At 40.0% G+C, this 13,102-nt stretch overlaps 1 protein-coding gene across 3 annotated transcripts in view; it reads left to right on the top strand.

The window, feature by feature from the left end:
* The window catches only part of TTC13 (tetratricopeptide repeat domain 13), an 815,569-nt gene that overhangs the window by 334,916 nt on the left and 467,551 nt on the right, over positions 1-13,102 (top strand). For all 3 annotated transcript variants that reach the window (XM_069235032.1, XM_069235030.1, XM_069235031.1), the window contains exon 12: positions 10,621-10,777. In XM_069235032.1, the coding sequence (XP_069091133.1) occupies positions 10,621-10,777 (157 nt within the window). The remainder of the gene's footprint in view (positions 1-10,620; positions 10,778-13,102) is intronic.

Below are 13,102 nucleotides of genomic sequence, written 5' to 3' on the forward strand. Positions count from 1 at the left end.
CAAAGTTCCTAAAGTACTTACCTGCAATACCTTTCAAATGAGATATTACATGTAGAATGTGAACCTGTGGTTCTTAAAATAAACTAAGAAAATATATTTTTCTATAACAAAACCTATTGGCCTGGATTTGTCTCTGAGTGTGTGTTCCTCATTTATTGCCTGTGTGTATGTACAACAAATGCTTAACACTACTCCTTTGATAAGCCTACTGCTCGACCACACTACCACAAAATAGAGCATTAGTATTATCTCTTTTTGCCACTATCTTACCTCTAAGGGGAACCCTTGGACTCTGTGCATACTATTCCTTACTTTGAAATCCAACTTCCTACATATGCTTACTAACCTAACAAAAGATAGTGCAGATTTGAAGGAGCTGAAGGAACCTGGAGTCTGGGAAAAGGTTGGAAAAGGAATCACTAAAGTAGGGAATTGGTTTAGTAGTATTTGGAATGGGGTACTTGCAAAAATATTAGGGGGTATATTGATTGTTCTAACTTGTTTATTCGGACTATGGTTATCATGCAAAATTAGTAAAAGGTTTAAAAGAAATTTGGCAAAACGCAATAAAAGTAAAGAGGAAAAGGAGAAAATGTTCCAAGAAATTTGGGAAAAATAACACAGGGGGGAAGAAGTTGAAATTTGTGTACTAAGAAAAATGAAAGGTTGTGAAGGGAAAGGTTCTGTGTGATGACAAGTGTCATCAGAGGAGGGACTGAGAGAGTGTAGCACTTACTCAAAATTTAACATGAAATGTTTATGAACTAATGCGTAATAATGCCGCATAGAAAATGTATTAATGTGTTTTTGCTAAACGTGCGCTTGAAATGTGCCCACGGGGAGTGGCTGCCAATATATACAATGACTAATGAAACTAGCTAATAATGAAAGATGATATGTTAAAATATAAGTTTTACACTAATATTAAAAGTTATATGTTAAGGTTTTGTTAATAAATCAATAGGCTTTAGTTAGCATGAGTCGAGGCCTAGCTGCCCAGTTTTCATATTAAATGTGATTTTCTAACGTGCAGTATGCTGACTTGCTGAAGGACATGTACTTGTACTTTTCCAAAGCTAAAGGATGAATATAACCGTAGAAGATCCATTCTCATGAAATTCGACTTGTTAGAAGAAACATTTTTGCTGAATGCAACACTGTAGACTGATAGCAGGTACAAGGTCGCCTGAACCGGTACAAACAATGCACCTACTGACTGAAGATGCGAGAGGACCACGAGAGTATGAAATCATACCGGACATTCTGCCCGCTGGAGACGTCAATCATAAGAACCAATAAACTACGTGAGAACTGTTATGGGGTGACAATTTTTATGAACTCATTGCAAACCTATTGGAAGGAGACAGTGGGGTGCCAACCCCAACCAATCGAAAATTAGGGGACTGTACAACAGAAAAGGGATAAAAACCTATGACACAAGGAGCTATTAGAGGAGATGCCGTTGCGAACTTTGATATGACCCAGACATTTTGTCACTCTGCATAGGGACTTTGCAGTTTGGTTTCCCAAACCAACCTTGCTCTTGCCTTGCCCATTATATACTTTTCCTCCTTATGAGGGAAGTGTCCCTTCTTACCCATTCTTGCTGAATTCCCTGGCTGATGGCGAATCAACTGATGTCCTGAGGATGAAGACTGAATCTGTATGCTGACCCAATACGGAGGGTAACTATATGATGATGAACTGTAATTGTCTGATTGCCTTTTCTTTCTAGGTACCAACTGCTTCTTTTGACAGAGACCATAGTTAGATGTTTTTCAAATTGATGTTACCAAATTGTTTTTCATGAAGCCCAACATGCCAATGCTAATTCGAGGTTAGATAAGGGGTTCACTAAAACGGATGAAATCAGACAAATTACTGGTTCAATGCTTTGTTAAATGATGCGCTAATGTTACTCTGCTAAGGTTAGCCTATGTTGACGTCGTGCTATGTACTAATGTTTGTGATCTTTGCTTTGACGAAATCTTATTCGAGTTGCCATAATATGACAATGCTAATGTGCTTTATGGTTCTGAGACTAATAAACTTGCTAGTAGAATTGTAATCAATAGGGAATAAACTCCATATAATTGTACTAAACTGGTGTGGTTATTCATGACTGCAAGGTCATGGTGGTTCCTGAGTCTTATTGATGACGTTATTGACATATTGATTGACATGTTGATTAGTTATCTCGTTCTGAGGTGTCTTCAATCAGGGTCAAAAGATTCATTGGCCTAAAACGAGTCCCAGAGTGAATAAATTAATCAGATTGGGATGCGTTAGCAGCTGCATGTCCTGCGCGTTCTTAGCTGAATATAACCCTAAAAGTCTAAGCGCCAGGTGCGACATACAGCTGGAGACGGATACACAGACTCCAGTATCACGCAGGGTTTCAAAGTGAGGAAATCTGATCTGGTGGCAAGGAACAATTTTGACAAAAATATGATTGCCAATGTACAGCTTTACTCTGGGTGTGACTACTAGAATGTAAACTTTGTATTTGCAGGAAAGATACGTGATCAAGAAAAACAGCGATCACCCGAAAAAATATTTTCGGGCAGGAAACGCAAATCTAGTTGTTGTTTAACCTGACTTTGATGGCCGTTCATTGTCATTTTTAACACTTTTGGTCAAAGATGAGCTCGTTTGTAGGCCTTCAAAGTGTTGTTGCATTTTGATCTTTAACTCTTTTGAAAGTGCTTAGTTATGTTATAATATTTTAGATCATTTTTGCTCTAACAAATCTAGTGTCTGGACTGAGGGTATATCTCGTTGCGCAACAAGCCAGTGTCTTACATTAAACTTGCCCTCAGTTGATAAACGTTTAGGTCGAGCGCGCAAACGCTTTGACATGTTGTAAGTATTGTGGGCTTTTAACCACGCTCACCTCGTGCCCATCACCTTCACTCGTTTGTAGGCCTTGCCTTTAAAAAATCCCCTATGTAATTGGTAATTGCATTACATTTGCCCTGCCTTAGGGCGGTTTTGTTACCGTCTTGCAGACTGACCCTGTTACATGGACAATTGCAGAAATACTTAAACTTGAGTGAACTATTTTTTTTTAGGTCGAGCATAAGCCTAAGACCTCTTGTATACTTTTAAGTATACTTCTTCTGTGGGCTTCCAGCTATTTAATTTATTAGTTTCATTGTCATTTAAAAATCCTTGCTTGCTAGTGTCGGTAATGTCTCTTTGTCCCACCTTCTGTATGAGAGCAGGGACCAACTACTGTATATTTACGCTTTGTCCTGTTTATCTGGTCTGTAGGGGACTTTTTTAACTTTGTTTCCTGCTCCTGTCCAGAGAAGCTTCCCTTTTCATTTGCAGAGCATTCTTGCTCTGAGCTTAGTTGTAAATGAGGCAATAAATCGGTTTTTTATAATCTTGGTCAAATTTTTTCCTTTTGGGCTCCCTGTACTCTCTCTCAGCTGCCTAGCTCCGCCCTTCCTTGGCTTGGATTTTCTAAACCAAGTGTGCCTGCCTGTGGTCCCCAAGGTGGATGATTGTTTGTAATTGCTTATAGCTTAGGCACCGATCTCTACCAGGGCTCCGCAATAGTTAGAGACAGTGCCCACTTCTTCTCCATACTGGGATTCCACTCGCAGCTCCGTCAGTGCACCTCAATTCAAACACTCCAAGCCCCTCAGCTGTGCCTGTGCCAGAACCCCACCCATGCTGTCTGCCAGAGCACCTCAGTTCTTAGTCAGTGAACACTGCTGTTCTAGTACTGTGCCCTTGGGCGCAGCTCCATCAGTGCACCTCAGTTCACACACTCCAAGCCCCTCAGCCATGCCAGAACCCCACACAGTCTGTCTGTCAGAGCACTTTAGTTCTTACAGTCAGTACACACTGCTTTTCCAGTACTGAGACCTCAGGTGCAGCTCCATCAGTGCACCTGAATTCTCACACTCCAAACCCTCAGCTCTGCCCTTGCCAAAACACCACACACACGGTCTGCCAGAGCACTTTAGTTCTTACAGTCTGTACACTCTGTGGTTCCTGTACTGGGACCTCAGGCGCAGCTCCATCAGTGCACCTCAGTTCTACCCCGGCCCAGCCACCTCCTTTCCTATACTGGGCCCCGCAGCTCAATTCTAATATTCAGCCCCACTGCCAAGCCGATACTGGACCCAAAAGAGCAAAATACTAAAGCCTCTCCTATGCTGGGATCCACTTGCAGCTTCACCAGGCTAACACTCTGCAACACTGGCATGCCAATACTAGGTTCCCCACATAGTTCCATTAACACACCTCATTTCTGACCTTGTGTGCCCGTTACTGTTCCAGTACTGCAGCCCACACACAACTCTGTCAGTGCACCTCAACCTTAACCTGCAGTGCCCTATTATTCCAAACACAGCAATCTGTTTTTCATTCCTCACCCACTGCTTTTCTGTTATTCCAGCCCTGGGCCAGGACACAGCTCTGTCTATACAGTCAATCCTGATCTGAAGCGCCCCAATATTGCTGTATTGGGTTTCACATACAACTCTGCTAATGCACCACCTGCTGTTCTGGAGTCCCCCTGCCGTTCCACACTCTGACTTCTGTATGAGGACATAGGGGAGCCAATTATATCTATTCTTAGCTTCCATCTTTATTTGGGAGGGTCTGTTTCACCTATCTCACTCTGTTCTTTCCTTTACTCTGTTTACAGTCATTGTTTTCTTTCTCCCCCACTTTTCTCTTTCCAGCTCTTAAAATCCACACAGTTAACAGTTTAGCTCTTTCTTTCAACTGTTTATTTTTACTCCTCGCCCTTTATTTTTTTTATTTTTTTTATTTCCCTCTTCCTACCTCCTCATTCAAACTTGCAAAAACATGGTTATTTTTTCCTTGTTTCGTTCCTCTTTTTTCTTCATTACGTGTTCATTCTTTCACTATTTATTTCTCTTCCCTTCATTCTTTCTTTGTCTTTTTTTATTTGCTCTTTCCTTTGACTCAGTATGGGTCCTTTTACTTTTTTTTTTGTTTAGATCTTTCTTCCTTCTTTTCTCTGGTGTTTTTCTTATCTTTCTCTGTCAATTCACGTTTTAATATAAATCCATCTTTTTCCCATCTGTATGGTGAAGCCACAAGTTACTTGTCAGGACCCGAAGTGTCAAAGTGGTTTTCCCATTCTGTCTGTAGGAAATGTGTCCGTGCATACATGCCCTGGTTTTTGTCCCTACATGTTTCTCTCACCATCTCTGTTTTTTCTCGAATGTTCATTTTTCTCTTTCTTTTCACACTTTTTTCATTATTTTTTACTCTTTATCTTTAGTTCGCTACTTCCTTCCCTTTTTTCTTTTGTCTCACACATTTGCTCTATTTCTTCTTTTAGTTGTGTTTTCATTTTCTTGTTCTTTCTTTCCCTTCTTTCTTTTATTTCTTTGCGACCCCTTCTCTTTCTTCCTTTTGTCTGTTGTATTCCTTTCGCTTCTCTTTTTCTGCCCAATCGCTGTCTCTCCTGAGGCCTAGTTATTAATGGAGCTACAGGTGCAGTGGTACCGGAGTCAAGAGACCTACGGACCTCACTGAACTCTAATTATTGCTCTATTTTCCTACCAAAATTCCAGTCAGCCATTTTCCTTTGTTACTCCATGGCCCATGACACAGTTACTACGCCACTTGTCCTCTCTATCTTTACTCCGGACTCCCTCTTTCCTCTCACCCGCCAATACATCCAAAATTATATTTTGTTTTGGTGTTTTGAGCATTACACTCTAATGCCAAAAGTTTGTTTCTGATAAAGGATTATATGATAATTGTATTTGTTTTAAGATAGAGGCAGAAGGTAAATGTAAGTGCTTTAGTTAAATGCGGGGTCACTACAATTATATGGCAGGAAAAGACGACATTATGAAGCAGGGTTGGCCAATTTATGTTTCAAGAGAAGTCTAGTTATGAATTTACAATGTCAATAGCTCTAACTCAAATAAATGTGAGACCTATTGCATTGTAAACGCTTGTTTCTTTTGTCTCTCCCCTTTGTGCTTCATGGCAGCCATGGCCCTCAGCACCAACAGCCCAAACTCCATCGGTGGTATTCGAGCGCTGGTCACATTGTTCACACTGTCACCTAATCAGTCATTTATTTTGGCTCTTCCCTTCATGCTTCGTAGCTTTCCTAAAAACACTTAGAATTGATAAATGCTTTACTAAAAATACAGAAATCTGCAACGGCCTCTCCCGGCACTGCAGAAGAGCAGATACTACAATAGTCACTGCCCTCTAGAAAAGTTGCCCCATAATGCTTTGCAAGCATTCTTTTTTAAAACATTTTTGCCCTTACCTCAGCCTGTGGTGGTCCTAGGGCAGTGGGACCACCACCAACATGTTCATCATGACACATTCTTTCTGTTTAGGTCATATCAGGGTCCCCGCACTAGGCTAGAGGACCCCAAAATAATAACCCCTCCCACCATTCAGTCCCTTTTCAAGCTCTCTTATGGCTGGAACTTTTGTTTTACAGCTTGGAGTAGTTTGTGTTCTAAGGGTCTTAGTGTTGCAGTAAGTCTGGTAGGCTTGAAAATGTGTAAGGCACTAAGCCCTCTAGGGGCTAATAATTTGTTGCACTACATTACTTTGTGCCATTCTGTTTTCATGTGGTTATGCCCTCCAGGGGCTAAGTATATGGTTACGTGACCAGTTTCTTACAAATGCTACTTTTACTGTGGTGTCCTGTAGGGGCTGTTTTGAGCATTACAGTCAACATACTACAATATTTGCTACACTTGGTCATCCCATAATGCTTTGCAGGGCATTCTTTTACAAAACATTTTTGCTCATAACTCGACCTGTGATGGTCCGGGGACAATGGGGCCCCTCCAAAACGTTCACCACAACCTGCTGTTTCTGTCTGGATCCTCTCTGGGTCCCCACACTAGGTTAGTGGTGACCCAAAAATAATAACCTCTCTCTCCATCCAGTGCCTTTTTAACCTTTCTTATGGCTGGAACTTTTTACAGCTGAGAGTACTTTGTTGTAAGGGTCTTGTTTATAATATTGTTGCAGTAGGCCTGCTAGCCATAACAATGTACAATGCACTACGCCCTCTAGGGGCTAAATATATGGTTACGCTGCAATACTTTCAGTCATTTTCTTTTCATGTGGTTATGCCCTGTAGGAGCTAAGTATATGGTAACATGACCATGTTTCTTACAAATGCTATTTTCATTGTGGTGTCCTCTAGGGGCTGTTCTGAGCTTTACAGTCTTATGCCAAACATTTTTTTCTGATAAAGGTTTTTATTGGGTTTATATGATAATTGTATATGTTTCATTAATCTCTCCTTATTGCAGTTATGACCATGATTCAGACCAACTTAACAACCTTATTATACTATGACTGAACACTCTTGATATGTTTGGGTGACTGTTCTAGTTTATTTCTCTCGTTACTCCTCTGTGGCTTTCTTGTTTTGGGAATTGTGTTAGCCAGCTAGCAACTCTGATGGTGGGGTGGCGAAAGTGGTACTCTATTGAAATTAACATTGCACATTTAAATTAGGATCCTAAATGGCAGCATTTTCATTTTTGGCTGCAGATAGAGGAAGACGGTAATTGAAGTGCTTTAGTTATAAGCAGGACCACTAGAATTATGTGGCAGGACAAATTGTGAGGCAGGGTTCACCAATTTATACAGCAAGAAAAGTCCAGTTATGAATTTACAGCACCAATAGCTCTAACTCAAGCTAATTCGAGAGCCATTGCATTGCAGATGCTTGTTCTGTATGGCCATATTTACTGTGTGTCTTTTATTTTCCATGCCTGCCACCACTAGGACCAGACTACCTATCTATGCTACAAACAGCTGGCAGGTGCAGCCTACGTTCCTGTTGGTAATTTGTTATGGGCTTATCAATATAGATGATAACCTTTTGCAGAGAGAAAACTGACGATTTTGGAAACTTTCCACATTGGAAGAGGGAGATGCTAGCAGAGGGCACCAAGAGCTGGCCTCTTGACGACTGCATGCTCATATTTGCGCCTTTGCAGCTGTTAGCAAAAAGTCACATAAGCAAATTCCTCCCGATGAATATTAATGAGTGGAACATGTGCAACCCATTGCACAATTGCGGGTTATGACATCCGGTCACTGCCAAGAACTTGTCGAGTTGCATCACAGCATTGTCTAAACACAAAGCTAGACTCTGATAAGGTAACGTGATGGACCTAGCCCTTTGTTTCTCTATCTCTATGATATTTTTACATAATCATGGTCACTGCCATGTAGTCGTTCAGTAAAAACGCCTGAACATTTTAAAATACACTCAAGTCTGAGTATCTTTTTTAGGGTCGAGCCTGCGTAGCTTGTGCTTTGCCCATGCGTATCGCTTGCGAGACGGTGTACTAGTTAGAAAAGGGCTCGGAGCCCCTCCCATGTCACGTCAGTGTTTTTCATTGGTTCGTGGGCCTGCCTTTTAAAATCTGCTTGCTTTCATTAGTGGAAGGCGTGCATGCGTCATGCCTTTTCCGGTGGTTAGCCCTCCTCGAGCGCAGCGATCAAGTACTGAAAACATACAAGGCTCGCTGTTTTACGTCCGGTTTGTGGACTACTTTTTCTCTTTTTTCGCAGCGCGATCTCGCTTGTTTAGCAGCACGATTGTGCTCGTTTTTTTTTACATTTAAAGAGGCAAGAAAAGTCCGGTTGGGAATTTAGAACTACTAATAGCTATAACTCAGAGAAATGCGAGACCCGTTGCATTGCAAATGCTTGTTTTTTTTTAGCTTGTCCTTTTAAAGTTGTACTTTATTCTATCCTCCACATCAGAGAGACTTGTATCCCAGTTGATTGCTACAAAAGAGAATTTCAGTCATGTTTCTGGCCTACACATACATGTCTTTGGCTCGGGACTATTATTCAAAAAGATGCATCAGTACTTGGGCCTCAATACTGCTCGGTCCCATAATTATTGTAAATGGGCTGACTAATCGGGAGGTTTAGTGGCGCTACTTCATTGTGCCCCAAGTGTCTAGACCAGTGCTCAACTTATTTTGAGCTAGTGTTTGTTCGAGCTTAGTACTGATGTCATTTTTAGGCATTAGCTTCTTATTTGAGGTCCTTTAATTTTTTAATACATTGCTAACTGAAAGCTATACACCCATTTATGTTTTTTGAGAATAGCACCGCTCTCTCCAGTTGGCTGAGGTGAGCCAAGATGGACCAAACAAGCACTTCTTTCTGCGTTCTTTTTGCGGAGCCGTCCAGCAATTTAAGACTGCCTGTCCATTTGTTTATTTAGAGCCCTAGCCGGAAAACAAATGGAGCGCTCCAGATAACTCCTACCAGACAAGAATCCCATCCAGCTAACAAGTCATGGTTTTTATTGAACTTTGAATCTTATCATTTATTTTTCATTGTGAATATTGAACTAAAAATACCAGAAGGCAAAAAAAGTTACTCACCAAATAACCAGTAAGAATCCGTCCGTCCCTGCATAAAAGTGGAATGCTGCTTGTTTGAACTAAATGACAAAATGCTACTTATGCATAGGTATTTATTTAGCACTGTTAAATGTCAAGAATTGAAAATGAATTACAGATGTTACTGTCCAGTCTCCCTACCCCCTGAATGGGTGCTGTTGATTTTCCTTTGCCCATTTACTTTACCTTGCCTTAACCTTCCTCTCACCTTCATATATTATTTTCTTTGTACACACATTCTAAAGCAGACACAACTCTTAATCCACCCTTAATATTCCATTCAAGTAAGTTAATTCCATTTAATGTTTATTCTCTTGATTAAGTTATTCTTTGAAATGTATTGAAAAGCACAGTGCTTTGCTTTACGTCTTCCATTGCACTACCAGTGATTCCATATTTGTGGATCTGTTTGGCGTTTATGTATGTATTGCCTCTCCTAGTCCCAAGAACTTTATTTAGACTGAGAAGTAAAATATTTTCGAAAGGCAGCTGCTTTGGTAGTCTTTATTCGAAACAATATTCAGATATTCTTAGTGACATGGATCTGTAGCCATTATCCATCTTGAAGGCCATTGGCACAGGTAAATAACATTCACTTTTGATAATCCCTTGCAAACGGTTAGCTTTGTAGAATAACAAGAACTACAAGTGGGGTGCAAAAGGGCGTTTTCCGATAAATTGTTTGCTATAGTGATGATTGTCAAAGCATCCTAATTTTCAAAGCATCCTTTTTAGTACCCTGTATATTTTGTTATTTCTAAACCTAAGGGTCTGTAGTGCCGATATTGTAGTTAATTGTAGAATACCACACAGGTGAATCGTATGGACCTAGTACCCTGTAACTATTTCTGTTGGTCAATCATAGTTTTTGAAAGATGTACTTTGCAATTTTCTCTAACTGTATTGCTGAGAAAGAAAAGAAAGTTACTCACGTTTACTCTGAATCCTTGCTCCTTTGTTCTAACTTTAATATGTCAGGACTACATTTATGTCTCAGTGAAAGGAATACATTACAGATAACATCGTACTGCCAAGGAATCAGTTCTTATACTTGTAAGATTGAATCAAAGCACAAAGAGGAAAGGCTTAAACATGTTTACCTTAATGTTTGTCTGCCAGCTAAACAACCTACTTTCAAGAAAAAATTGTGTTTCTGTAAATACTGTGCAAATACCAATATGTGACTCCTTCCTTTTTGGCCCAACAGAATATTCTCGTTATATGCATGCACATCTTGATACTACAGTTACTGAATATAATATAGACACTGATCTTCCTGGAAACTTTAAGGACCATTGGGCAAAAAATCTTCCTTTCCTAATTGAAGATTATGAAGAACAACCAGGACTGCAGCCACACATAAAGTGAGTTTCCTCTTTAAATATTTTCTTCAAATTTAAAATCGATCTTACTGGGTGTTCCTAGACGTATAAACACTGTATTATACTTTTTTTTTTAAATACGCTTGCAATGCATGTTGAATCATCAGTTCTCTTTGGAAACTGCACACTTAATGCATGTTTTATATCGCATGGTTCTTGCATGTGCTATTTTACCTGCAGTAGGGCAGTTAATTTCTGTAAAGGCAGCATTAACAGGTGTATACGAGTTTGGAATAGACGTTTCTACTCCAGATATTCAGTTGCTGATTGCAGTCTAAAGTTTCCATTGTAGTTATATCAAAGGTGCTTTCTAATATTTTAATAACTATCCTCGAAAAAAGTAATATTATTAGGATCATTTTAAAGATGCCATTTATTTCAATGCATTTGCCATGGACATCCAGCCAACACCAGTCCTATCACCAGTAGTTCATAATGCTACAATTATTATGTACACTTGTTTCAAGGATTGAAGTTAAAAATCCATCTTTATTCTTTTACAAAAATCAAAATCCCAAGATTAGTTCATTGTTACATAACTTCAAACCAATAAATATGTGTCAGGCCTAACCATGCCCCTTCCTCCGGGGATTGCCGGGGTCAGAAGTAAAAAAAAAAAAATATATATATATATATATATATATATATATACCATACATTATAGTGAATGCTGAGTGTGGGACAGTTTAAAAAAAAAACATTTAATATACATACCTATATTTTATCATTTGAAAACTGGATTTGAGTAAAGAGATTGTTAGACTATTGAGCTGTGCATGCTAAAATTGTTACTCATGCGTGTGTGACTTTTATCCTGATTCAGATAGGAAGCTTTAAACATGTCCCGAGGTGCCAATTCAGTATGGGATTCACTTATTAATTTTCTCAAAACACTCTGCTACCATTGATCTTGTTCGTATTGGCTGGCTGATAATATCCTGTATACTGTTCACCCTTTGTGCTTGTTGTTTCCAGTATGGGGCACCAGCACTTATTTTTAAGGGCCGGCACTTATTTTTCTGCCGCAAGCATTTACTGCAAGCAGAAGACACATGGGAAAGACTGAGGAAGCGAGAAACGAAAACACGTCCCAATAGGAGAAATCTGCAAGAGTGAGCTGAAGGGACAGGGAGTGGCTGTAAATGGATTGAAGAGGCCTGAGATGGCTTCAGGGTGACGCTGCCTCCTTATTCCATGCTTGGACATTTAACTGCAGCAGCCGCATGTTTAGGATGGAGAGTTTTGGGCACCGGCACATTTTAATTTACAAAGTTAGCACTGTGTTCACCCCTGAAAATGATCCATCTGACAGCCGCATCCACAGCTATGCCCACCAGTATGGGTTCCCCACAAAGGGCATTTCTTGAATGGGCAGTTTTTAGCAGATCTCTGCCATGATGTAGTTCTAAAATTTACCCAGCATAAAGCCTTTAATTTTATGCCAGATTATCAAATAAATTGGAAAATGTGATCTGGTATGTTTACGCTTTTGTTTAAATGCAAATTTACAAATTCCTGGTATTCAGAAAGGTGTCCTGTAGTAAGCTTATTCAGTTAGATATGATATTCTTACGTCAGCTGTATTACCAGTACTTAACTGTACATACTCCGTGTATCTTTAGGCACAGCAGTGGGTTATGAGCATGACAAAATACCAATACTTTTAATGTTCAACAAACAACCAATAACTACTTCAGCTTCTTTTAGCAAAACTTTGACTTTTGGGCCAGTCCTTTCGTCCACCACTGCCACATCTTGCACCAGTAATATCACCAGTAATATCAGTACTGCAGTTAATCTTCTGAGCGAGTTAAGGAATAGCTCAGCATAACCCAAAACGTGGTTTCAGGTTCTGTGTCAGTGTCTTACATTCAATGCATATTTGTACTGTTCCCTCAATTATTTTCATTATTTCTGCCCACAACTTCTGATTAGGGGTCTGTTCTAAGTTTAATGGTAAAATTCAGGAGGTTCATGCATGCATCTGGTACATTGTGAAGGTGTGGAGGGATCAATTTAGTGTAGAAAGCTAGTGGGCACTCTAGCCTAGTCAGAAACTTAAAATGTAGCAGTTTATGTATGTGGTTAATTGGCACCGTATTTGTTTGGGCACAGCAGTATTTCCAAATCTTTTCTTCTGTTTACTCTTTTTGCCCAATTCCCATTTTTGAAGCGCTCTATGTCCACTGTTGCAGAGTGTTCTGTATATAATTGTACAGTCTGGAGACCGGTATCCTCCCTCCCTCCTGATGGTCTGGTCAGGAGGGTCAGGGGAAAAAAAGTCCTGGTGTTAGTAGAGGAATGGAG

This window comes from Pleurodeles waltl, chromosome 5 (assembly GCF_031143425.1).
Source record: "Pleurodeles waltl isolate 20211129_DDA chromosome 5, aPleWal1.hap1.20221129, whole genome shotgun sequence".
Lineage (NCBI taxonomy): Eukaryota > Metazoa > Chordata > Amphibia > Caudata > Salamandridae > Pleurodeles > Pleurodeles waltl.